General features: G+C 37.9%; 1 protein-coding gene across 4 annotated transcripts in view; it reads left to right on the forward strand.

Annotated features, from left to right (window-relative positions):
• Positions 1-23496, forward strand: part of RMDN2 (regulator of microtubule dynamics 2) — a 47033-nt gene extending 23537 nt beyond the window's left edge. For 2 of the 4 annotated variants that reach the window (XM_064708748.1, XM_064708750.1), the window contains exons 6-11: positions 551-626; positions 2272-2349; positions 10809-10907; positions 12684-12737; positions 12826-12906; positions 22786-22961. In XM_064708748.1, the coding sequence (XP_064564818.1) occupies positions 551-626; positions 2272-2349; positions 10809-10907; positions 12684-12737; positions 12826-12906; positions 22786-22839 (442 nt within the window). In that variant the 3' untranslated portion in view covers positions 22840-22961. Of the gene's footprint in view, positions 1-550; positions 627-2271; positions 2350-10808; positions 10908-12683; positions 12738-12825; positions 12907-22785 lie in introns of all 4 variants that reach the window. The other 2 variants (XM_064708751.1, XM_064708747.1) reach the window with 2 other exon arrangements.
• Positions 23497-25176: the final 1680 nt, after the last annotated feature.

Consider the following 25176-nt stretch of genomic DNA (forward strand, 5'->3'; position numbering starts at 1 on the left):
GCAGAATGTGTGTGTATGTTTTCAAATTTTAAAGATACTAGAAGAGTGTCAGAAGTGCAGGATTGCACTGGGATACTTGAGAAAGGTAGAAGGCAACTGTGAATGTTTCTGAGGTGTGTGCAGCTTCCAACTGGGCACACCCCAAGCATTTGCCTTCCTGGGTGAGTTCCTGCAGCTGGTGGTGCTCATGTTCCCGGTGAAATGCAGAGCACAATGTGTCAAGGTAAACTGCTGTCAGTAGAGCCAGTCTGGAAGTGTTGCACTCTGAACTAAATGGCTTAAATTTTGGAGGAGAAATCTGTTTTGTCACTTAACTGACAACCCAAATAGTGTCATTGAAACTTCTCCTTGTTTCCATTGTTTTGTTTTGGTTTTGTGTTTTTGTCTGTTCTTCAATATGTATAGCTCATACCAAACTTCCGTCCAGCCATTCAGATGGAAAAATAAAAGTGTAAATGTGTGCATTAGGTATTGAAATATTTTGTAATGATTCAAAGGTTTATTTAAATCACAAAAAGTATGTGTGTGTGTTTTTCTTTTCCCCTCTCAGGTTTGCAATTATGTGTGGCTATATGTCTCAGTTTGAAAGTGTACAAAACAAAATCAGGAATGGTTATCTCTTTAAGGTATGTTTTTGTAGGATTTGGGGTTATTTTTTTTAAGCTATTCCTTTAAGTTATTTCCTTATATAGTGTCAAAGACAGGTTTTCCAACACAGTAATTCAGCCTCACAGATCTATTTTGGTGCTGAAGTTAAATTGAAAAGGTTATTATTATGTATGAAAATAAATTATATGCTTGCAAAATATAAGGATTGAGGTAGGATTCTGGGAGCAGCATTAAGATTTCTGATTTCCTTTGTAGTCAAAGGAGGGGGGAAAGGCAGTAATGATTCTGTTTAGAAAACCAAAACATGTGAAATAGCAAGCGATGAGCTAAAGCAGTTCTGCAGTCATCCTTCATGTTGCCCTTAAGTAATGTTTGTTTTAACTCTGTCCTTGCGAAGGTAATTGTGTTTTTTAGAGTTAGCTGTTTGTGTTACATGTGCTACTCTCCCCCTCCTTGTCCTCAGCATTGCTTAGACACTTTCCATCCATGCCTCGCCCTCCAAGCTGGCGTCCCCCTTTCTGGGTGACAGTGAAAGGCAGCAGACGAGTTCCAGTCCCTGGGGAATGCCTGGGGTGGGCTCCTTTCCCATCATGTCCGTGTTAGGACTTGGAGTGTGGCAGAGCTTTCCTGTGAGAGAGCGTTCATTACATCTGAGCTGTGCCGAGCCAGCCAAGCCCCGAGCCCTGGGACAGGCTGGCAACAAAGGGAAAATGACAACACAAGTGCTGCAGCCGTTCAAGGATGGCGTTTTTAAAAGTTTTAAAAGAGTCACTGCAGTGTGAGCAGTAGCCATTTCAGGGAAGTTTTGCTCCTCAAAAGTAAATCCTGAAATCTGTTGATTTGGGAAAATAATAGTATGAAAACATAGCTCCTATCTGAATAGTTTGTGAGTATGATAATATAGTAGTCTCTTATATATGTCTAAGTCAAATACTTTTGTGACTGTCTTAATTAGAAAGATATGTGGGGGAAAAAAAGAAATGTTTGAATTAAATGTATTTTGAGAGACAAATGGTAAGGCTGAAATATTTATTTTTTTCTTCCAGCTCAGGTTGAGCAATAAGCTTTTTTTGGTAAATTAAAAGTACTCATGACCTGAAATGAGAATGATTTGGAAGGGCCTAATTAGATACTTTATAGGTTTTATAGTTTCACTATAAACAGAACCATTTTATTTTCTGAATTTCACAATATAATAACAATTGGTTGTGTCAAGTACCATTTCACTGGGGCTGTCACATCCCAGGGTGGAAGGAACAATGCTTCAGTAATGGGTGCTGGCATGTAAGATCTCTTCAAGAGTAGTTGCTTCCTCACTGATTTGATCTGTGATAGTTTCCTAATATTAAACTGTAAATGAAATTAATTTAATTGAAGTTGTTGCCTTTTTAAGACAAAATTCTTGAATTATTTGACTGAATTTTAGAGCTATTTAGTCATGTTCTAAATACAGCATGCCTTCTTGCATTCTGTGCAACGTTGCTAAATAATTTTGTGGTTTCCCTCCATGAGGAAGGGATTTGCTAGTTGAAGTTTTAGGTTGTTAGAAGACAATTGCAGCAGGAGAGAATTTCTGAATTTGTTTCTGACTTGCAGCAAATTAGAATGTAAACACGCTTGCCAAACAAACATCTAAAGTGATACTAATTTTCTTTCCAATAGGAGCACCTAGACAAGGCAATTGAACTTAAGCCTCAAGATCCCTTTTTGTATTACCTAAATGGAAGATGGTGCTATTCAGTAAGTTTTTATTTATCTAACATATGAATTGAGTATAATAAAGAATTATAATTAAATAGTGGGACTTAAGACAAAGTAGGTGTTTATTTAAGTAGATGTTTTGAGCTAAATGAAACAGTCATTTACACTTCCTGAGTTCAATACCACATGCATGATGCTCACAGCTGACCATTCCTGCAATGTAATTAGGTAAGCTGTGCTTGTATGTACCTCATTGTCTATTCAGGTTTTTTATCTGAATGAATGAATGAAAAACTGATTTTTGGAAAGGAGGAAGGATGACCTCTTGAGTTTACTTCTTTGTTCTGCCATACATTTTCTGGGTGGACCTGGGCTGGTAGCATAGCCTTGTTGTAACTTTATTTCCCATCCATAACTTAAGTTAAAGGCACTGACAATGCTGTGGGATTATGTCTGTGGCAGCAAGGCTACCATACTGGCTTGGTAAATTCCAAGGAATGTCCAAAAAATATTCATGCATAAAAATCTATAATTCACCAATGAGTTTTGCAAAAATGTAATTTGTGTCCTACTGGTACAACAGCTGCTTTTAAAGATTGTTTTAGTTATATATTTTTATTTTATAAAGATTATATTATATTGTAGTAGATTCTGTAGTGATAAGTACTCATATATGAAAAAACAGGATAATTGGTTTACAAGATTAACTATTCATTAAGTTTTTAGAAAAATTGTGCTTGTGCTTTAATAAGAGAGTTGTCTTTTTGGTAATCCACATCTTTGAGGGCTCAGCTGGCTATCCATGCTGGTTCATCTCTAGTGCTTTGAGGAATCTTTTGTTGGATGAAAACATTCTTGCATTGTCTATGCTGTAAAAGATCACAGTGAGTCTTCTCAGAATAATGACTGCTAATGCACAGTGAATTCCAGCCAAGCTTTTTTCTTTCGGATACTTCCAGTGCAAGTCACTACAAAGTGCCGGCAAACTGGAAAGAAGGATTTGCTGTGACACATTGCAGACTTTGTCTTTATCTGCAACAAGACTTAATGCAAAGTAATCTTTCAGCACTTTTTCAGGTCGTATATATAACTTCCAAAGAGCTTTCAGCAGCCATGTTTTTTCTCTGTTGATTTGAATAAGGAATGACACCAGCTTTTGCAAGGAATTTGGCTTTTTGCTTTTTGTCGCAGTGTAATCTTGAATATCAGCATTAGCTATGCAAAAATAAGTTGCTGAAGATGATCCTATAGTATGCCTGCTGTCCTGCCTCTGGGAAGCATCTCTGACCAATGATTCCTTAAGCACTTTTATACTGTGCTGTGCCCAACAGCTAACTGCAGCTTCCATTTAAGCCAAATACTCCCAGATGTTTTTCGTGGCTTATTTCTCATGTGAGCTGCTGCTTTTTGGAAACACACAATCTCAGTATACCTCACTTTGTTCTTATTGCACTTTTTTTTTTACTCGTTTCATTTTCGTGATAATCACCACTTCCTGACTGAGTAATACATGTGGTTTGTTGTACTGTATTGTTACAAATTCATATCCCACACTTGCAACTTATATGCAGGACTTCCTTACTAAACATTGAAACCACAGATTAGCATTTGCTTTAGGTTATGACCTGACCTGCATTTATTTAAGTGAAACAATCTACCTAAACAGATGCAGCCACTGAAATATGTAAGGATGGAATTCAGATTTCTGTTGTTCTTCTTTTTTTATTAATTCTTGCCTTCTGTGACTGCCATGACAAAATAGTAACCTGAAACATACAGAACAAATTTTCATACTCTAAACAAATGCAAGTATAGGACTGAATAACATCTTGTTCGACTTCTGGGGCTGTCAGCTCATAAAAACTTACTGTCTTTGTACACTTTCAGTAGCAAGATGAGGTCATTTGGAAACACTAATGCTGAGGCATTACTAATTTTAACTTGAGCCCAGTGAGATTGGTGATATCCTCACTCGTTTTAGCAGAGTGAATTGTTTCTGTGCTGATCCACTAACCCAGGTTTTGGCCATGCTGTGATATAGGTAATCATGGGAGCTTGTGGAAGGTATGCCAAATTCCTTGCTCCTGTTCTGCAGACTGTGAAGTTTCATGCTGTGGTAATTATCCCAAAAGAAGATTGTTGGCTGTGGCCTTGATTCCAAGTACTTTGTCAGGGTAGAGATTATGATGGAGGGTTGAAAATTTCCTTTGCCACTCATCTGTTCTGGTACCTCTAGATGGAGCGATAATGTTCCTCTTAGCTGCTCTGTTTTTAGTGTTCAGTCTCACTGTTGTTAAGGCTGGGAAGTGTTGTCCAGTGTGAGATAAAGCAGAAAAGGGATGATTCAGGCAAGATTAGTTTTTACATTTAGCCTAGCTGACTTACGGAGCAAGTTAGGATAGGCCACAATGTTTGTTCTTTTGTAGGTATCGCTTCCCAGGGTATTTTTGTGTAATTTTGGTCACATATTCTTTTACTGAAGCAGTGTAATTAAAAAAGATAACAAGTTTTTGATATTTTATAGGCTTTGGTAACAGTTTTGTGAAATCTGATATACTTAAGTCTTCCCAGTATAGTCAGATATTTCCCATTCACTCCTGATTTAATGCTAGCGGATTTTATTACTATTGTCTAGCATACGTTTTTTTGGATGACAAACAGGAATTGCATAAGATGTTGTAAATGCCGATGCTTCAAGTGTAACTCAGGGCTACAGTTCATTTTCACAAGTGAAAATCCATTGAAAAGACTTTGAGGTAAAAAGTATATAATCATAGAATCATCAGTGTTAGAAGAGACCTTCATTATCATCAAGTCCAGTTGTCAATACTGTCACCCCTAAACCAGTGGAGGCAGATGCAGAAGATGCAGAAGATGTATTGAAGACTGAAATCTATATGCAAAGACTGCATGCTGTGCTAGTAAAAGCTGTTTAATTAGTGGAGTTTAATGTGGCCTGACTGGCCTGCCATTTGCCACCTTCCTCAGTGTGGCACAGTCCTTTGCAAGGAGCAGTGGTACAGTGCTGCCAAGTTTCTTACCAGCAGTTTTTCTTGCTGGGCCAGAAGTGAAGATGATGCAAGGTGTCATAGCACCTTCCAGCAGAAAGGATGAGCTGGGTTTTCACTGCCTCACATCAGCTGGGGTTTGTCTGTGATGCAGAGCCAGTGACAGTTGTGCACCACCTTGTCTAAAAATCAGTTTTTGCTGTTTCTTATTTCTCTTACCATTTAAAGTCAGTAGAGCTGTACAAAAGAGGAGGATCATAGAATCCTCTCAGCTCTGTTAGAAAATTACTCCTGGTATCACAATCAGGCAGGCAAGATTTTCACCAGTCATTTCATAGATGTCATAGTGGGCAAAATTTGGCCTATGAGACCTGCTGTTTATACAAGAAGTGAATGGATCTATGATGCATGGTATATAAGAATTATTTCCTTAAAGTTTTGGGCACAATTATCTGATAATTCTTTATAATTGTATGGTCGAGGGGGAGGGGAGTTAAGTGTTTTAATGTTTCAAATAGCTGATAAAACTTTCTAGTTAAGACTTATGTCTACTTGCCATTACAGGACAGGCACAGAACAGCTATCATGTACTTGTGAAACTGGATCAGAGTAAATGCTAGTAGTGTATTAAAAATTAGATCTCCTGGATTTTCCTTCTGCAGGTTATAGGCTATGTTTTGGGTTTGTCTGTTGTGTATCCCAGTATCTGTTTGGGTTACATCAGGGAATAAATTGATACAGTTCCTTTGTGTGCTCTCTACATGGGCTTCCCTTACTGGAAAGTGAAAAGCCCAATTCAAGTTGGATAAATACCTAAATGCCTGTGCAGATTGTCCAGGTTCCTCAGCTGGCAAGAAAGAGAATGTTTTTGTTGGAAGCCAGTATTTCAGAATTGGTGTCCAGTTACTTAATCTCTTCCAGAAGTCAAAACATTGCAAAATTATTTAGTACAATTTTACATTAATACATTGTAATGAAAAAGAAAAAGAAACTCTCAGGGGATATTTACATAAATGCCATTAATATTTTACTGAAGCTGGATCAATGCTGTGATTTACCTTTATGGAAGGCAATTGTGTGATATGTGTTCAGTGAGCTATTAGGAAAGAAGCATTGGAAGGGGATGTCTTTTAGGGCTGAAAGTCAATCGTGGATGGTTTTTCAATTCCAGTGGGTTAGTTTCCTTCGAACCAACATCCTGGAATGTGAAAGAAGCTGTCAGTGGGGAGGGTTTGCTTCTCATAAATAACAAACAGAAGACAAAAATCCAGCCAGTGTTACAGTATATATCTGACTTTTGCTGATCCTAGGCTAAGGAAGAGAAAGGGATATTTTTGAAATTGATTTTCCCAGTATTTAAGAGAGCACCACCAGAGATCCAAGAGGCCTGATGGAAGAGTGCCGAGTATGGACTTATCGTTCAGCTGCAGTTTAACTCTGGGAGTGCCTTTCTTCCATCTCTGGATATAATGGAGATTTTGGTATAGGATAAATTGATGACAGCTTGTTGACAGATCTGTAGGAGAGGTTGGTTGAGACAGGCATCTCTATTTGCTTTGGGATACTATAGAGTGGCCTCCTGTCCTTGGCAAAGGCCGGGCTGTCAGGATGACCCACTACCCTTCAGCTCTAAGGGAGATCAGGAGTTGGCTGATGGTTCCTCAGGCCTTTGTTGCTCTTGAGTGGGTGGGAGTAGCTCTCCTTATGTTTGGCAGCTCAGGAGTGATGTTCCTTGAGTGACCCAGCACATTAAAACCTGATACTCTGTGGAAACACAGTGTTCCTTGTGTTCCAGTGCTGCTCTGAATTTTCAGGCTTCTGGCAGGACTGACATCTGGGTTTAGGAGACCTAAAAAACCAAATTTCACTTAACATTTGGACATCATCTGTAGGGCAAAACCAATCTTCATTCCTTTAATTTTGTGGTTGTTGCAGCTATTACTTGCAGCAGTAGTTGTTTGCCTTATTACCTGTTGTACTCTACTACTCCTGGAACACTCACTAAGTGAAATCATGGTTCTGCTGTAGTTGATGACAGTTACCTTCTCTTTATACTTGATTTTGTATGGACCTCCAGATGCACTTTGCACTATTGGAGTAGCCTTGACTGTAGCAGTCAATTCTGCACTATGCTAGAGCACATTCCACCGGGGGGTCCATTCCCTGTGCCTGCTCACAGACAGAGAATCATTAATATGTAGGTGTAGTACAAACAAAAAAATGATGTTTCCATTCCATTGAACATGGTGTAAGAGTTACTCAAATGAAGTTATTTCAAATTAAAGACTTTGCTTATGGGTGTTTAGGGGAAGAGTATAGGTTCCTGTTCATCATTATTGCTCTGGGACACAGTTTTGTGTATTCATATAACAGGTCTCTTCCATTTGTCCCACTTCAGTCCCAGAGGGGTGCAGACAGACTCATGTGGGGCACAGTTAAGCTGTTGTGATGGGATTCACCTCAGCTGCCTTTAGCTATCCCCAGGGTCTGCTCCTTTTGTAGTTGAAGAAAAAAAAGATAGGAGTGTTCATCTCAGGCTAAGGTAGGTGAAGAATAATTGCCTAATGGAAGTGATTCTCTGTATTGAGAATGCAAGGAACCTGGACAACTTGTGTGTGACAATTTGTCTGACAACTTGTGTGAACTAGATACTTCATATATGGAGGGCTAGGCTTGCTGTGACAAATTCATTAAGGCAGTGGCATGTAAGTCTCACTGCTGAAACATCATAGAATTCTCAGACTGTCTCTGGGATAGTCACAAAATATAATGCTGGATAGAGTGCACATTAAAAAACCTCACTATTGACATAGAATCATCAAGGTTGGAAAAGACCTATTAGGATCAAGTCTAGCTGTTAACCCAGCACTGTCCTGTTCATCACCAGCCCATGTCCACAAGTGCCACACCCACATGTCTGAACACTTCCAGGGAGGTGATTATATCACTTCCTTGGGCAACCGATTCCAATGCTTTACCACCTTTACCACCTTTTCAGTAAAGGAAATTTTCCTAAGATCCAGTCCAAACCTTCCCTTGGTACTATTTTGTCTGGTCCCATCACTTGTTACCTGGGAGGAGAGACTGACACCCACCTTGCTACAACCTCCTTTCAGTGTGGGTGGTTTTGTGTGAAATGTGCATGTGCTTACATGCATTTCATTTTTAAACATTGTTTTAGCTTGATGGGCATGGTGAAATAAAAATGGCCAACTGCATATATGTTTGGGCTTTTTAGAAATTTGAGTAGTGCAAAGCAGCACCCAAGCCAGACAAAATAAAGACTAAAACCTCAGCAAATCAGTTCTGATTAAATCTCATAAGAAAATAAAGTAACTGCCAGGAAGAACTTGTGTTTTCATAGTTAATTATAACTCCACATGGAAAAACTGCAATTTTGTTTCCTCATTATTGCACAACAGCAGACATGAGTGTGGTAATTGTATCTGCTCAGTGTGTATCTCCAGGGTGTTGTGTGCTTTTGCAGAGAACAGTGTAACGCATTCCCTTTATTTCTACCCCCTCTCTTTCTCCTTCTTGATGTGTGGATCTAGGAATATAGGAATGCCCTTCCTATTCCAAGAGGAGAGAGAACAAGGCGACAGCAGATTGACATGAAAAAAACAGCACTTTGGCAAAAAAAATCTTTCAATAACTCTTGCAGAATATGTCTCAGAAACTATACAACAGTGAAAGAAATTAAATGGGGAAGGACATTTTGTCTATACTTACAATTAGACGTTTTAAGCAGCCTGTTGCAGTTTGTAATACAGTGGGAAAGCACTGCAGGGGCAACAGCATCTTGTTGCTCCAATGAGTAAGAACTCCATGATTGCTGGAGAGGTTTTGTAAAAACCATTTTCTGTTCTCAGAAGAAGCTTCAAAGGTGAGGTATGTGAAAGAGAATGAAAACAAAAGCTTTTTTTGGTAATATTGTTTCTCTCTGGGTTGTAATTTAGGGCTTTGGTGTGAGACACTTACAACATGTAACAAATAAGGCCTTGGGACCCTACTGAGCAGCTAGCATGACTGGAACAGGATGCCTTCTGTCTCCATGCAATGCTGCTCTCATGTAGCTAGAGGCATTGGGGCCAGATGAGAAAACATGATCCTGTGCATTTCCCTGCTGACCTGGATTTCTGGTCTTTGCAATGGTATTTTTCGTTTGCAAGAAGAAGCAGGTAGAACTTGATGTCTGTTCAGAGGAGAAGCATTCTGGTTGGTAGCTGTGGATAGTTAGGACAGAGTGGATTCTCATATTTTACAATTATTAGCTGACATCTCCTGGATAATTGCTGGATATAGGTGGAGCTGGTATGGGGAGCAGCAGCAGCCCTGCAAATATTGAGAAGCCAGGGAATGAGGCAGGAAAAATCTAAAGCAAAGCAAAACCATTTTAAATTTCATAGCAGTAGGAGAGACTTGACTTCAAGGCAGAACTCTGTTATTTGAATTGCAGCTCCTTCTGAAAAAGAGATGTCCCTGTGTGATTCATATCTCATCTCCAAGTCTCTGATGAGGGGCTCTCTTTCACACACCCTGTGTGTGCCTCTTCTCTGTGTTGCCTCTGCATAGATCAGGCCAGAAAATACAGAACCTTGGTTTTGCCATTTTTTGACTCATCTGCTCTGTGACAGGAGCCATCAGTGCTGTGCTTCAAATACTGATATGAAGGAAAAAACTTCTGGCTTTTCTTTACAGATGTGGTAGAAGTGACCAAAGGAAAATGGCTTCACTCCTCCACTTAAACAGGCTCTTCTTTCGTGCTGCATTTCTTAGCAACTCCAGCCTTTGCTGGAGATGTGAGGGTTGGGTGATGGAGGCAAATACCTTATGGCAGTAACCAAAGCAGTTTCTGTCAGGTGTCAGTGTATGTAAGTCGTATGCATTGTGTGGCAATATGACAGTTCCCTAAAGTCCTTTTATAACAGCTGATCTTCCTGAAATGAGAAGAGGTCACTGGCAAGTGTTATTTGTCAGATTGGAGGAGCTAAACATTGAGCCTATTTCTTAACAGTGGTTGTCACCAGCTTGTGTGTAATAAATGAACTTGTTACACAAGCTCCACAACCACTCACATTTTTACAGCAGCAACACCTTTTTATAATGTAGGAGAGTAATCAAGTGCATAGATTATCTTGCAAAGCTGTCTATCTCATGAAAACCTCAAGAGGTTTCAAGTACTGTTTCTAGCCTTAGGTTTTTAAAAAAGACAAGATGCTATGAAACCTAAAATGTACTTTAAGCTTTGAACATGGAAGTAACCTTATATTGGGGATGTTGATGTTTGGTCATATGACTCTAAAATCCAAAAGACTGCTTTGAGCTGGCCAAAGTGACACTATAAAGCATTCCTTTACAGGTTCTTTTCCAAAATATGTTGTATAGGTAGACAATATGAAAGACAGTATTTACTGCAAAACTGAAAAGCAACTCTTAAGAAATCTCACTTTTTAATTTTTTGTTTGTTTGTTTGATTTTTATTTCCAGGTAGCTCAGTTGTCGTGGCTTGAAAAGAAAGTAGCTGCTGCTCTCTTTGAGACTCCACCAACTTCAACAGTAGAAGAAGCATTGCAGAATTTCCTTAAGGTAAGTCCTAGCCAAGGGTTTTCCTATATTGCTGTTTGCCAGCTGTTGTATGTGAGTATTGTCAAGATGTCTGTTCAACAGGCTGTGTTCAGTAGCTATACATTCAGGGCTCTTCTAAACACCACTGAGCTTTCTATTAAAATATTTTTTTCTTTTCAGTTTTAAAATTAGTTTGGACACGAGTGGTTAGCACCTTTCTTTTCTTTATTTAGTTTCAGGAAATTCTCCAATTAATTGCCATGGTTAATAGTTATTGAATTGAATGTGATGTGATTATAGATTAGTTACATATGCTGCTGAAACAGATGAACCATAGTGATAGTGATTGCTGATTTGCCTCTTTCTGCAAGAGAGTTGACATAGGCAAGGAAAACTTTGACATTGTGATCCTTCTCTTTTTTCTGATCTGAAACTATTTTCCACTGATCTGAAACTATTTTCCACTGAATTTCAGTAGAAGTCTTTCTTATTTGTGGAGATGAAATGGCTTTTGTAGTGAGGAGAGAAGAAAGCCCTGTCCTATATAGGTCCATGTTCCTGGGCATTTTATTTGAACACAGTTATGAGAAAACACGACATGAATAAAATAAATCTATCTTTTATTGCTTTCCACATGACTAATTTCTGCTTCTGGAGCTCCAAAGCATACACGTTTTTCACATTCATAGATTCAAAGCATAAACTTCTATCATTACAATTACTATCAAAGTTTTTCAAATAAATTGGATAGGCATCTTTTCCTCACTGTAAAAAGTTCTTCTTTTCTGTGTTCTTAGTCCATTTAAAGACTGAAAATCTCCTGAATTTTGGACAGTACAATACATTACCATCTTCCCAGTTTAAGAGATTTTATCTTGAAGGTCAAATTCCAAAAGTGGTAGAAATAATTTGAAACATTTGCTTTAGCCTCAGGGTATTTTGTGGTGGGCTGCAGAGTGACTGTGGTTTTAAGTCATCTTCAGCAACAAAAATCAAATTACTCTCTAAAAGACAACTGTTTAGGTTTCTTTTTCAGTTGTTTGATTCTACACAGTTGTGGTAAAGCAGCATTGTTTTGGTCCAAAGATTACAGCTACTATAAATTTCACTGATGTAATTTTCCCCTCCCAATAGCTGTTCTTTGATTAAAAGCTGCTTCTTTGTTAGTAGATAATTAGTAAAAGTTTTGCTCATCTTGCAAGCTTCTATATCCTTGATTTGTTTAAAAAAAAAAAAGACATTATTAAACTTTTTAAATTACCTGAAGTTTTTAGAAGACGATAATTTAAAAAGAAAAGTGAACGCAAAGCCAGAAAATAAGAGAATGTGGAAAGGAAATAATTGTAAAATTGATAAACACAGTTCTTTACTCATTACACAAAAAGTGAATGATGGTTACTTTCTCACTTCTTTAATGAGGAAATAAATGTTAATAATCTATAGACAGTGGTATCTGTAAACCTACCGTGTAAGTGAATGAATCCAATAGATCTTGTGCAGAATGACCCTAGATCTTTAGAGAATGCTTTGGGTGAGAGGAGAGCAAGCAGTACAGAACATTTTCTGTGTTCATTGTCAGCATCTCATGTGCCTGGTTTAGGGTTGGAGTTTTGTAATTTTTTGTTTTCTTGATTTTTTTTTTGAAGTGCTACTAAACAGATTGCATTACACAAAGTAGGGATGATCCGGTCTGATGTTTGAGGAAATGTAGTGCATTGCTAAAAATGTTAGGCAGACTGCATAAATCTCATAATGCGAGTTTTATGTCTATTTTCTTTCCTGTTTTTTATTATTTAGGCAGAAGAAATGCATCCAGGATATTCCAAATGCAATTATGTGTATTTGGCAAAGGTAACCAAGTTCTTTTAAAAATAATGATTTGTAGACTCTGGTGTTCTTACAGTGGTCTGATTGGAAACAAAATGTTTTTTCTTTTCAGTGCTATAAAGATCTTGGCCAGAAAAGCAATGCACTGAAGTACTGTGATTCTGCACTGTCAATTCTCTCAGTTACTAATGAGGTGGGTATTGAGAGTGATAACTTGTTCCCTTGTGACTGCTCTCTTGTCTTTGGCATCCATTATTGCACTGCCGGTAACAACATAATGTTTCAGTTTTTCCTCTGAACACAGAACATTCCTTTTTCCTCCACTCTAGGTTGCCTCATTAGAGTTGTCTGTATCAACAGCTTTAAAAAAATCTTTGTTTGGGGAACTGTTAGGGACTCGTCTGTATCAGAAATTGAATTGAAATCTTTGTGATTCAACCCACTTCATTAGATCATCTTGAGCATAAGCAGTTGAGTGTGTCACTCTAGCTATGCTGAAATTTTGCCCCAGACCTATGCTTTTCTCAATTGAAAGCACTCTGGATTTTTGTCCTACAGTCTGTCTCTGCTCCTGAAAGCCTCTGATTTGTGATTCTTGTTAAGGGCAGTATGTTAATTACAGCAGAGACAGATGAGTTATTAAAGATTGGCTTTGTCTTCAACCACAGGGCAGTTAAGGGAGCACAGTTCTTCAAGTCACATCTGCTAGCCTAGAGTTTGTTCTTAGAGGTTACTAGATTCCTCTTGAGGCCCATTACAGTATTTTAGGCCCATTAGAGCATTTTTGGTATGTGGACACAAAATTTCTACAAATGTTTGAGAGATTTAAGTTGTTTAATTTCTCAAATATAAACCAAGTCATGGCAAGAAGGTTCACTCTGTCTGATCTCATGTAGAAGCAAGTTCCATAACTGACCTATAACTGGAAACATCTTACCATCCTAGAGCATGACGAGTTCAAACCTGAGCTTTTCCAGCCTAAGGGACCCCCTCTGAGCACAGCAGATGTGGTATGGAGAAAGAGAGGTGATTCCTGAGAGGAATTGGCCCCATCCCATTTAATTCTTTGAAGTTAAGGAAAAAGACCATTAAGTAACTCTTTAACTTGATTGACAATAAATGCTGTGTGTGGAGCACTAACATGTTTATGTCAAGTGTTCCTGCTGGGAAGAGAGACCCCTGCATGCCTCACCAGCCGCTGCTCCTGGGTGGCCTGATTTTTGGCCCCAGTTACAGTATGTACCAATCATAAATTAGGTAATCGTTGCTTAAGGTCCGTGTTTCTTTAAATATCTATTGATACTGATATGACATTAACAATGATTTAATTCTCTTTATTCTTTACTTATTGTTAAAATATACCTTCAGCTTGCCTATTACAGAACATAGGAAAGGCTGCTATAAATTATCTGTTTAATATCCCATCACATTTGTGAAGTATCAGCAGACCTGAGAAGGAGAAGGAAGCCTGAGATGAGAGCAGGAATTCAAAAGGAGTCTGAGGGATAGGTGTATGTATTCTGACAAGCAGGGTGGTGATGAGAACAAGAATTACACTGATTTGTGTAATCAGAAGAGTGAGCATCAAATGAGCCCTAAAAATCTTTTGTCCATCTGAAGAGGATAAGATGATTTGACCTCTCCTGTTTTGAAAAATCCTATAGATATCACAGATTAATCTCCTTTGTCTTGTTTACTTGTGATGTGTTTTGAGTTAGATTTAGGAAAAAAGAGTCCAGAAGAATATGGCATTAGGGCAGTAGTATGTAATTCAATTTAAAAAAAAACAACCAAGCACTCAGCACAGGGTAAAAAAACCAAGTGCATGCTGAAAGAAATTACTGTGAAATGGAGATCTGGAACATGAACTCTGCTGTTGCTGGCTGTTACCTCAAATCCCATCTGAATTCGAATATTACATGTTATTTTGGTTATTGTGTTACAGAAAGACTGTTACTGATTTTTGGGAAAATGTGTTGGAAGTGAAGTGGTTCAGGGCTTGGAGCTGTATGTAGGAATAACATTTAGTGAGATTAGTTTAAGAGGGGAGAGAGACTGTAATAAGACTGAAGAGGCACTGGGGAGAGAGTAATAAGCAGATGCTAATATGCACTTTATTATTGCCTGAATTGACTGCAGCCCTGTAGAAGTTGGGGCTCATGGTCTAAAAAAAAGCACAGGTCAGCCGCAGTGCGAGGATTTCTTTCCATTTGCCACAGCTCAGGATCTCAGGGTTGTCAGCAGTGTGGTATTTTGTCACAGTCATGTGAAACCCATCATTCCCAAGTGTAATCATAGTTTCTCATATGAATTTTCTCTTTCTTCAAGCAGGGGAACTCCTTTATTGTTTTTAAATGTTGACTTCTAGTGAGAAACATGTATTTGTATAAAGGCATAAAACCAGGAGCAGGCTGAGAGACAAAGTTTCTGGAAAGGTGCCACGTTGAGGAAATGTATAGTATTTCATGATAAAAATCATCCTGCAGAAAAATTATCATACACAGTGGTTTACTTTTTATTGCTTCTGAGCATCCACAGTTTCCAGTGCCTTCTGGGAACCAGAGGTGCTTGGCATCAGTAAGGTAGCCCATAGCTCATTTTAATCCTCAAGTCAAATTCTCAGCTGCTCTAATTCAGGACACTTCTTTGACACTTTTTCTAGGATTCATTTCACAAAACATTTCAAGTTAAGTGATACTATTTTTGTCTTGAATGTTACATCACATCCAGATATCGCTTCTGTGCCTCTGTCTTACCATTTACAGAGTTTGTTTTAATTCAAGGGGTAAAGGGGCTTCCAAACATAGTTCATTCTTATTAAAGGAAAAAAAAATAAGCAAATGGCCTGTTTCAAACCTATTCTGAATCTTAGAAAGGATACACAGAAATTATAAAAAAATAAACAAGTTCTGATTGAGTGAGTCCTGTAAATTAAGAGTTACAGGACGATTTGTAAAAACAGGACAGTTTTTAAAAATAGTTTGGCACATTTTTAACTTATCAGTCTATGCATTCTTTTTATTTTAAAAGGAAATATGTGTGATTTGGTTCAAATTACATCTGGAAAAACATAGCTGATATTACAGTGCAAGTTTAAAGACCCTTCTCTATCCTTTCTAAACAAAAAGCCTCCAATGAATCATACAGTCCTTCCTTGGCCATAAATAGTGTAGAGTGGTACTTCACTGCTGGAGGTGCATGGGACATTAAATTGTCCAGTTTTTCTCTGGTTGCTACCCAGGTGGATAACCTCAGGGTCCTGGGAAACATTTGCCCTTCAGTAAAAGAGATCCCAATGTTCAGGGCTGCTGTGAGTTATTGTTAAGTGCTCAACAGCTGCTCTGTTCATGTAGAGGATGTTGCATTACCCTTACTGAGACTCATTGCTTTGTAGTGTGCTCAGAGCCTTGCTGACTGTGACTGTGTGAAGGGCTCTTGAAACCAGATGTGGTGGAACAAAATTACTTTTTTTAATTTGAAGACAAAAATGTAATTTAATTTTGAAATCGTGAGTATTTGTCTTGGATACAGAAAGACAGAACAGGTAGAGGGTGCGTGTGTGGTGTATGGTTAAACACATGGTGCTTTGCTTGTAAGGGGAATAAGACCCTAATTTCTTGTTTATAATAAAGATTGTTGGAAGTTTTCAAGACTGGAACTCTTAGAATTTCAAGTCTTAATGTAGAATTATAAAATATAATAGTCACAGAACTGTTTTTTCTTGCGTCTGGAGACAAGCATGAGCATGACAATGAATTCTATGCTTGTAGGACCAGTAAGCTCACCACAAAGGAGTTAACAGCCTAGCAGAGAAAGAGATTAAAATTTCAAGGTTCTAGTCTCTATTACATTTTTTTTTAAAAATTAATCTCAAAAGCAGCAGTTGCGTTACAAAAGGTGTAGTCTTGGAAGAGATGAAGACAGGAAAGTAGGAAAAATGCAAAGGAAATCAATTTGTACTGAGTTACTGAAAGTCTCACTTAAAATATAGATTAAAACTTCCCTAAAGATAAGTGTTTTACAAAATTATTAGTGATTTTGTGCACTCTGTCCTTCCCAGGAATTAGAAATGATGGCAATTCAGAATTGAAATTAACAAAGAAGAGAGGTTTAGATCTTACAGAAATTCATGGTTATGACATTCACTTCTTACAGGTGTAAAATAGTAGGAAGCAGAGATTTATTAAATACTCTGCTTTCAGCCTCAGTGACATCTGAAACTTATGTGGAGGAGGTGATAAATGTAATAATAGGCAGCAACAATGGCTGAATTTTTACACAAGAATGCAGCTCCTGAGGAGAACTCATACAATTTTCTTCTTTCACTTTTTTATACAACACCATAATTGATTTCCCTGGCTATTAATTTCATTTTTAATATTGTCTATAAGGAAAAAAGTGGGATTTGCAGAGGGATGGAAGAGAGGTCAGAGTATAAATTTCAGCACCCATCAGCTGTTCTGTTCCAACAGACCATTTCTCTATCTGTATTTTCAAATTTTTCCAAGAAATACCACTCCAGCAGCCATGGATTGGTCATATGAGCAGACCTTGTTGTGATATTTCCAACAGATCTTATTTGAAGCTGCTGTTGTAATCTGTCCTTCTCAGTAAGATTTTGAGGAGAAAAAAGTAATTTACTCTTGCTTTTAAAGTGAAGGTTACAAATTATGACTTGTTTTTGTAAAAATACTACCAATTGAAATGGAGTAATTTCAACTAACCTTATAAAGTGTTTTTGTTTTCTCATCAACCAGAATATTTTATTTTCATATCTTCAGCTCAATACAAAATGTCATGCTTTTCAGAGAATATTTGTTGCTTTAGATTTTTTTGCATATTTGTTCTCCAAATGACCAGCAAAAATCAATGATGTTTCAATTGAAAAATAATGGAAGTGTTCTGATTTGTGTTCCTTCTGAATTCCAGGCTATTGTTTTCCTGCTAGTACTGTTTGTGGAGTTGAACAAAAATTTCCTAATAGCTACCACCAACTCAAAGTTAAAATATTTTTTGAGTGTGCTTAAAAAAACTATTCCTTAATTAGTGGGTTTGTATACAATGAACGTGACTGCTTCAAGTGCAGGGAATACACTTTTTAAAAACTCATTATAAAGAAATCAAACTTCAAACTAAAATTCTAGGGAAAGGTGAGACATTGGTTAAAGAGTTGCTAAAATAATTTGAGACTGCCCATATTTTACATTATTTTGTTACATTACTTCAAAGAATAGTCTATTTTTCTCTATCTTAGTGATCAGATCAATTTTCTATCTGCATGTTTTTGAAGTCCTTGAAAAAAGCTTTGTTTGCATTGTGTACTTATTTCTTCTCTCCCTTTGAAAATTATTCCAGAAAGTGAAGATATTTTTTGTGGTGTTACAGTTTCATGCATAAGGATGAAGTTTATCCTCATAAATACCAAGCTTATTATATTTATGATTAAACTGACTATCACACAGTATTCATTTCAACATCCTATCAAAGCCAACACAGTTTTAGCATAGTTCTTAGTCCAGCAAGACTGATCAGCAGCCAGTTCTCCAAAGTATGGAGTGTGTCTCTTCCACTGGCATTCTCATGATACAGGGACAGAGTGGAAGAAATATTCACAGAGGTAGTGGTACACTCCAGGATTACAAAACAGATTGGCAAAAACCCATTCTGAATTTTTGTAGAGTAGCTGGGCCAAGTCAAACTCGTGGGATTTTGAAATATATTGTCTTGGAGGCAGTATGCAGGGTGAAGGAAAGCCTTGACAGGCACCTTTCTGAGAGGGCTGTAACTGGGTGTGATATGCTTCAGGCTGTTTCAGCAATGACTGTGCAGGAAGAAAAGCTGTAGGTCCCATCATGGGAGAGGCAGACAGAAAGAGGAGAATGTCTTGAACACCAAAAGCTCCATATTGTATACAGTAGTAAAAGAAAAACAGATCATAGGTGAAATGTAGTCTTTCAAGTCAGGAAAGAACTAGCCAATTAAAATTTTACGTGACTACTAACTATTCTGAATTGTATTCTGCTGGTTTGTAATTTTTCAACAGTAGTCCTTGAATGAGTTCATTTGCATATTCTTCTGGGTGAGAAAGGATATTTTCCCCTCTACTTGAAGTAATATCCAGAAATCTGTAATTATTGACAGCTGCATATTTTAAAGCTGTGCTTGCCTTGATCCTAAAAGCCTTGAAAAGTTATGGTTAATCCCCAGAGAAGATAGTGATAATATGAAAGAACATAGAATACACCAGATTGTGGCATACCGTAGGCATGTAGAAGAAGAATAATCACGTGGATGATGCATTCGTGTGTTGCAATATCAAAGGAGAAAACTCATGGTACTATACAATTGTTAGTGCACACTGCAGTCACACCATCTGTGAGAGTCTGTCAGGAAACCAGGAAGGGATAGGATAGCATTTAGCTTTGCATGATTTATACTGTCCACAAGAGCTATTGCTCTCTGTCAACCCTTGTGCATGCTTGGGAGTCTCTTCTGCTAGTCCAGGATTTCTGCTGGAGCTGTGAGGGAATGATACAGCTGTACCCAAAAGCAGGAGTGTCTCTCAGCACCTCATTGCTGTTACTGCATATCAGAGTACAGCTTTGGACCACCCTTGCAGCCCAGCTCATTTAATATACCATGCTGCCCTGCTGACTTCAGTGAAACCCTACAGGATGCATGTCAGCTTGGGATTTGGCAGTGGTTGCACACAATTATGTTTTCGTTGGCTGGTGTAACCGTTTTGGTTGTGGTCATGGGGCTGTATCGTTCTCTGCTGACACTTGGGACTTTGTCAACAAGTGCACACATGTGCAGTGCCTGGGTTGAGTGTATTAGCACATAAGGAAATAATTAATAGAGATGGAAGGTAAAATCATTATCTTTCTGTCTTGGCTTTAATTACCCTTTAATTTTTACATGCATATTTATATGTGTAATTCTCCATGTATGTGTATCAGTAAATTTTTTTCAGCAAAAATGAACTGTCAAAATGTGAACCGCTTCCAGTTAAGCCAACATTCCCTTTTTCCCACCAGCTCTCCCTTCTTGCTCTTGTTTTCAACTCCCTCTCTCCCCTTGTTGAGTCCCTGGCCTCCCAGGTCTTTTTTTCCTGTGCATATCCCCTGTGAATGATGAAACATAAAAGTAAAGCAACAAAATAGCAATAAGGCAAAATACGGTCCCTGACCCTGTAACTTGAATACATTTTGTGTAGCACTGCGCAGAATATTTTGAACTCATATTCAACTCTGAAAATGATATAAGGAGTGTTTAATAAATGTAAGCCTTGACAGTAGAAAGACAAGGTTGAAAATGGCTGTGTATTTAGTCAGTGCTGAACTAAGCCTCAGGGTGAACAAATGGGATTGACGCAAGCATGTTGCATTCCTCCTACAACTTGCACCTCTTCTTCTGCTTGCCACACTCTAAAGAGAAACCCTGCTGTCTGGGAAAAAAAAAAAAAGAAAGAAAAAAAAAAGGCTGACCTTATTGTTCATTTTCAGAAAGCCACAGACCCAGAAGTCAACAAGGAAGAGAGTTGGTCCAGGACAGGATTTATGGCTTTTTCTTTCCATTAGCAGCAAAGCTTTGGGCAATAATGAAGTTTTCACCCTAAAACCAGAAACTAGTACACTGAACAGAGTTGTGGCTTCTCTCTCCTTTTAGCATGACACACCTCTTGGTCTGGAAGGAGTCTCTCCAAAGGTGACATAATATTCCCTTCACTGACCATTCTCAGCTCTGTTTTTAATGCCATTACTGATTTTTTTCAATGCTTTTGCCGTATGAGTTGTTATTGACTGGAAGCTGCTGGCTCAATTAATGCAACCCGTCAAGCAGTTTGCAACAGTAATTCCTGCTTTAACTGATATTTGCCTGTTTAGAACTGGCAAACCAGAGGTAGAATGCTTTGCACGTTTGCAGTTTCTTCTCCAGACAGTTCTCAGAACAATCTTGGGTTTTGTTCCATTCTTTTTCCTAAGCCCAGAGGAAGATTCAGGGAAGATTGCCCAATGTTTTCTGGACCTTTGCAACTTGTAAAGTTCGTTGCCCAATAAAATCCTTTACTTCTAAAGAGACAATTATCCAAAGTTGTTTGGAGATATATTTTTTAAATGCTGCATCCTGCAAAATGAGTAGAGAATCCCATCAACTCATGAAATGCTGAACACTATTCAGATATGAGAAAACCTGCACCTTTATAATTTTCAACTTAGAAAAGTATCATAAGAGTACAACCAGATACAACTAAGCTTTTCCTTTCTTACTAGCATGGGACAATATCTGGATTTTTACTTTTTTTTATTTAATGGAGTTTAGAATCATTTTCACAAGTTGACCACAGTCAGTACAGAAAAGTCTGTTTTCCCTGAATTAAGGGAAAATTTTGAGGTTTTCAATTTTTGTTGAAAGCAACGGCATGGTGCTCCAGACAGCCTGTAGTGACGTGGAGTTTAAGGGGTGCTCTATGCTGCATGACATTTCCTTCTGTTAGAGTATTTTGGCAAGAGCTTCCTAGCTTTGCAGTGTGTGCCTTTAAAGGCCTCTGATAAATGATTAGGCAGATAGTTTAGCCTATTGTTGCCAGTAGGAGTAAGGCAGTAACTCCAAGAGAAGTGTCCAGCTAATGTATTAATGCCTTAATCCAGACCAATAATATGATGTAGTTTGACATGTCTGGCATATGGTTTCTATCATCTCAATATTCTTCTCTGTTCCTCCATGACATTATAGACAACTAACCAAAATAAAGAGAAGCAGGAATTTCTTCACCCATAAAATACATTCTAAAATGTTCTGTATTTTGTTCCAGCTCTTTGGTTGATTGAGTAATGAAGTGATCCTGAAATCTAGTGATTACTTCACTGACTGTCTACAGTATTTTCCTTCAGAATATCCCGTGGCATTATCATTACTGGACCCTATCATTAGAAATGCTTACACAAAATCTGTGATGTGCAGGCACTTTTCACTTGCACTGTTAAATATCCATGGGTGCATGTGTTGTGTGTTTGGACCCTTATGAGCCTTCAGGCATGAGGTGGTGACATTTAGAAATGTGGTTTTTAAACCAAGGTGCATTTTGCAAGCTAGAAGTTTCCCAGCAACAGCAGCTAAAGGAAGCAGATTATATCCAGGGGACACTTAAAAACAAATAGAATAATGGAGTTTTTGTACTGTGGTTACATGCTCATATGCATGTGCCCCTTTCCAAGCAGATTGGAATGGAATGGAATAGCCAAAAGATATGTCAGTGGGTACCTGTGAGACAGTCTTAGGCCTGGCTTAGGTTTGAACCCCCATGCAAGCTGTGCACTTAAAACATTGGGGCCTAAAAGGAGCCTTTTTCTGCTTTTTCCTGCTGCCCTTAGAGTACAGTGTAGTGTTGGCTCTGAGCATTGGCCTGAAAGGAGTCTTTTCCTGCTGCCCTAGGAGTGCAGTGTGGTGCTGGCTCTGAGCACAGCAGGACACCTGGCTCTTGCTCCCACCTTGGCTCTGCCATGAGCCCAGTAGCATAGGCAAAGCCCGGTGTGGAAGCTACTGAGGGTGGAGTCAGCCCATGGTGGCTGTTACAGGTAGATATGGCTGTATGCTCTGAACCCACAATCTAACCTATGTCATTAATTACATTTCCCAATGTTTTCTTCTTAGTTGCATAATAAATCATTAGCAAACATCACAGAACATCTTTAGAGAAACTGCATGTGATCGGGATGCAAGATTACATCAGGTATAAGGCAAGGCAGTACTTTATGCAAAGTACACCAATAAAAATTATATCTCAGGCTGAAGGGCTTACTGGTCTGCTGAGAAGGCTATTTGTGGGCTAACATTTTAAGTGCTTTAACAGAGCTGTAAAGGGAGGGCTGCCATCTGGCTCTTGTTTTCACTTCAAACTTTATTTTTGTATTCACTGATAAATTAGCTTACTATGCAGTCTTTACATTTTGTGGCTGTTGCAGTTGTGTGTTATGTCTGTTGTTAGTAAAGAAATGTGGATAGGCACGTATTAGGCAAATGAAGGGATTTATCCTCTCTAAATTGATGCATGGTTGTCTGTTTCTTTCAGGATAAAGAGGCCCAGAAAGACTTAGAGGCTTTACTTCTTACGCTGAAGCTCTGATACTACGTACTCTTAACTCTTCACGCTGTAATAAAATTGTAAAACTAAAATGAGACTGGAAACTGTGGGTAAATTTCAGCTAAGTCAATGGAAAGACAGTCATTGATTTTGGTTGGCTGGGACCGTGGCCTTTAAGTGTCTGGCAATTATGGTATTAAAATAATGCATTCATTTTTGATTATTTATAATCTTGTACTGAAATTTCATTTTAGATTTCTGACACTGTGAGTCTGATTCTTTGATCATGAGGTCCGCTGCTGGCAATGGACATACTGGGAGTATGAATGCAAAAGGAATAAATTTCGCTCTTTGAAAGATGAATCAACTAGTACATGATGCCAGCATAGAACTGTGTGTAACATAAACAAACAAAAATGTTTCTATAGTAAATTATATTTATATCAACTAATTTACACAGATGTGTACAGAAGAAAATCATTAATATTTATGTTTACACATTTCTCTACTCTTAAAATATTACAGTCTTGTTGAAGTTAAACAAAGCTGTTGCCGCAACAAAGCTCTTTTTACTTTAAACCTATTGCTGGTTTTACAAAGAAATGTGAAAATTTTATAAATTAAATATTATAATTTATTTGTAACATCAAGTACAATATTAAATATAAGAGCAATTAAATAAAGTGGTTTAGAATAATCTATTATAGCTCTGATATGTAATGGATTTGTATCAGGATCTCCATCAAGTTTGTGAAGTCTGGCTCTCTGTCTTTGAAGAGTTGCCTAATGTGGTTTCATCAGAGTGTCTCTGAAGAACCTAGTCTAGCATGTGTCCATCACTAACCTTTTATATCATCTATATAACATAACCTGTACATAAAAATAGACTACTAAAGACCTACTATTTCTGAGTGTGTTGGACAGCAGTGTTTCCAATAAAATGGAAGATAGGTAAAGGCAGATAGGTAAAGAATTTCCATTCACCACTGGACTGATCCAGAGTACACCAGAGTCTGTAGAAGAAGAGAGGCCAGTTGTGATTGGCTTTTAATTCAGGTTCTTAATCTAGATGGAGAGAGTGTACCTTGAAGAAGTTGGCATTTCTGTTAAAGAACATTGAATTGAGTAGGGACAACTGTATGTTCCTTTGATTAATTTGATGTGTAAGATAATGGGGACCACTTTATAGCAAAGACGGGGAGATCTTCACAAATTGAAATATGCCTTTTTTTTTGAATGTTCATCCTGTGGGAAAAATAGTTTCTATATGTCCTCATTTCAAGAGCTTTTTTTTTTCATACATAATCTCAGAGAAAAGGGAAAATGAAAGATTAATCCTAACACTTTCTTCTATGACAGTCTTGTGATTCACACAGAGTAACTGGCTTGTGAATGGGGAACTGGAAAGGTGACCCATCATGATTTTGGTAAGGGGCTCTTGGTAAAGTCTGCTTTTGATGTTTTCATAGCCAATGCAAGAAGCATAGCTTAAAAGAATCTACAAGAGTGATTTGTATTTGGGGTTGTTGTTAACAATTCACTGTCACCTAGGAAAATGTAATAAGGAGGCCTTTCCTGAAATCAATTTTATGCTAATTTATATCCTTTATAAAATAAATTGGATTATGCAATAGATACTTCATTTACAAGTAATTATTGCTGATAAAAGCTGAAAGTGCATTGGAAAAATAGATTAGAACAAGAAGTTACTTACATTAATTACTGAAATTACATGACGTAAGTAGGATTTACTTCATTGAGGGCAAATATAAAGTCTTGAATTGAAGTAATTAACAGAGATTGGAGGAGACCAGGCTAGTTGTAATTCTATGGAAAAGGACATGCAGATTCCAGTGAGTGGCAAGTTATTCATGGGTCAATAATGTTATGGTTTTGTGAAAAAGCAAATTTCATACTAGACTGAATAAATAAACATTCCCCATTAAATTCACATGAAATAACCTTTTACTCTAATTAGGCCTAATAAGTTCTAATGAGGTCTGAGCTGGTGTACTGTATCTGGTTTCAGGCACCACACTTGAGGGAGGTTGGGGTCTAACTGGAAGGAGTCCAGTGAAGAGAGAGACAAGAAAGATGAGAGTGCTAGACAACATTATTTTGCGTGTAAAACATGAAAGAATTTGGTGTGTTTAGTCTGCAGGAGCAAGGACTAAAGGAGTATTCACATTTGTAAAAACCTTTTGCAGACAAGACAGTAAAAAAAGAACCCCAAACCTTGTTCTCCAAATTCCCTATTCGTAGGACAAGAGGTAATTGCCTGCCTTCAGATTAGGCATTAGGAGAAAATGATCCTGATGGTAACTTTGCAAAGCCCTGCAATACGTTTCCTGAGAACATTATAAAATCATTTACTTAAGT

Source organism: Zonotrichia leucophrys, chromosome 3, assembly GCF_028769735.1.
Source record: "Zonotrichia leucophrys gambelii isolate GWCS_2022_RI chromosome 3, RI_Zleu_2.0, whole genome shotgun sequence".
NCBI classification, from domain to species: domain Eukaryota; kingdom Metazoa; phylum Chordata; class Aves; order Passeriformes; family Passerellidae; genus Zonotrichia; species Zonotrichia leucophrys.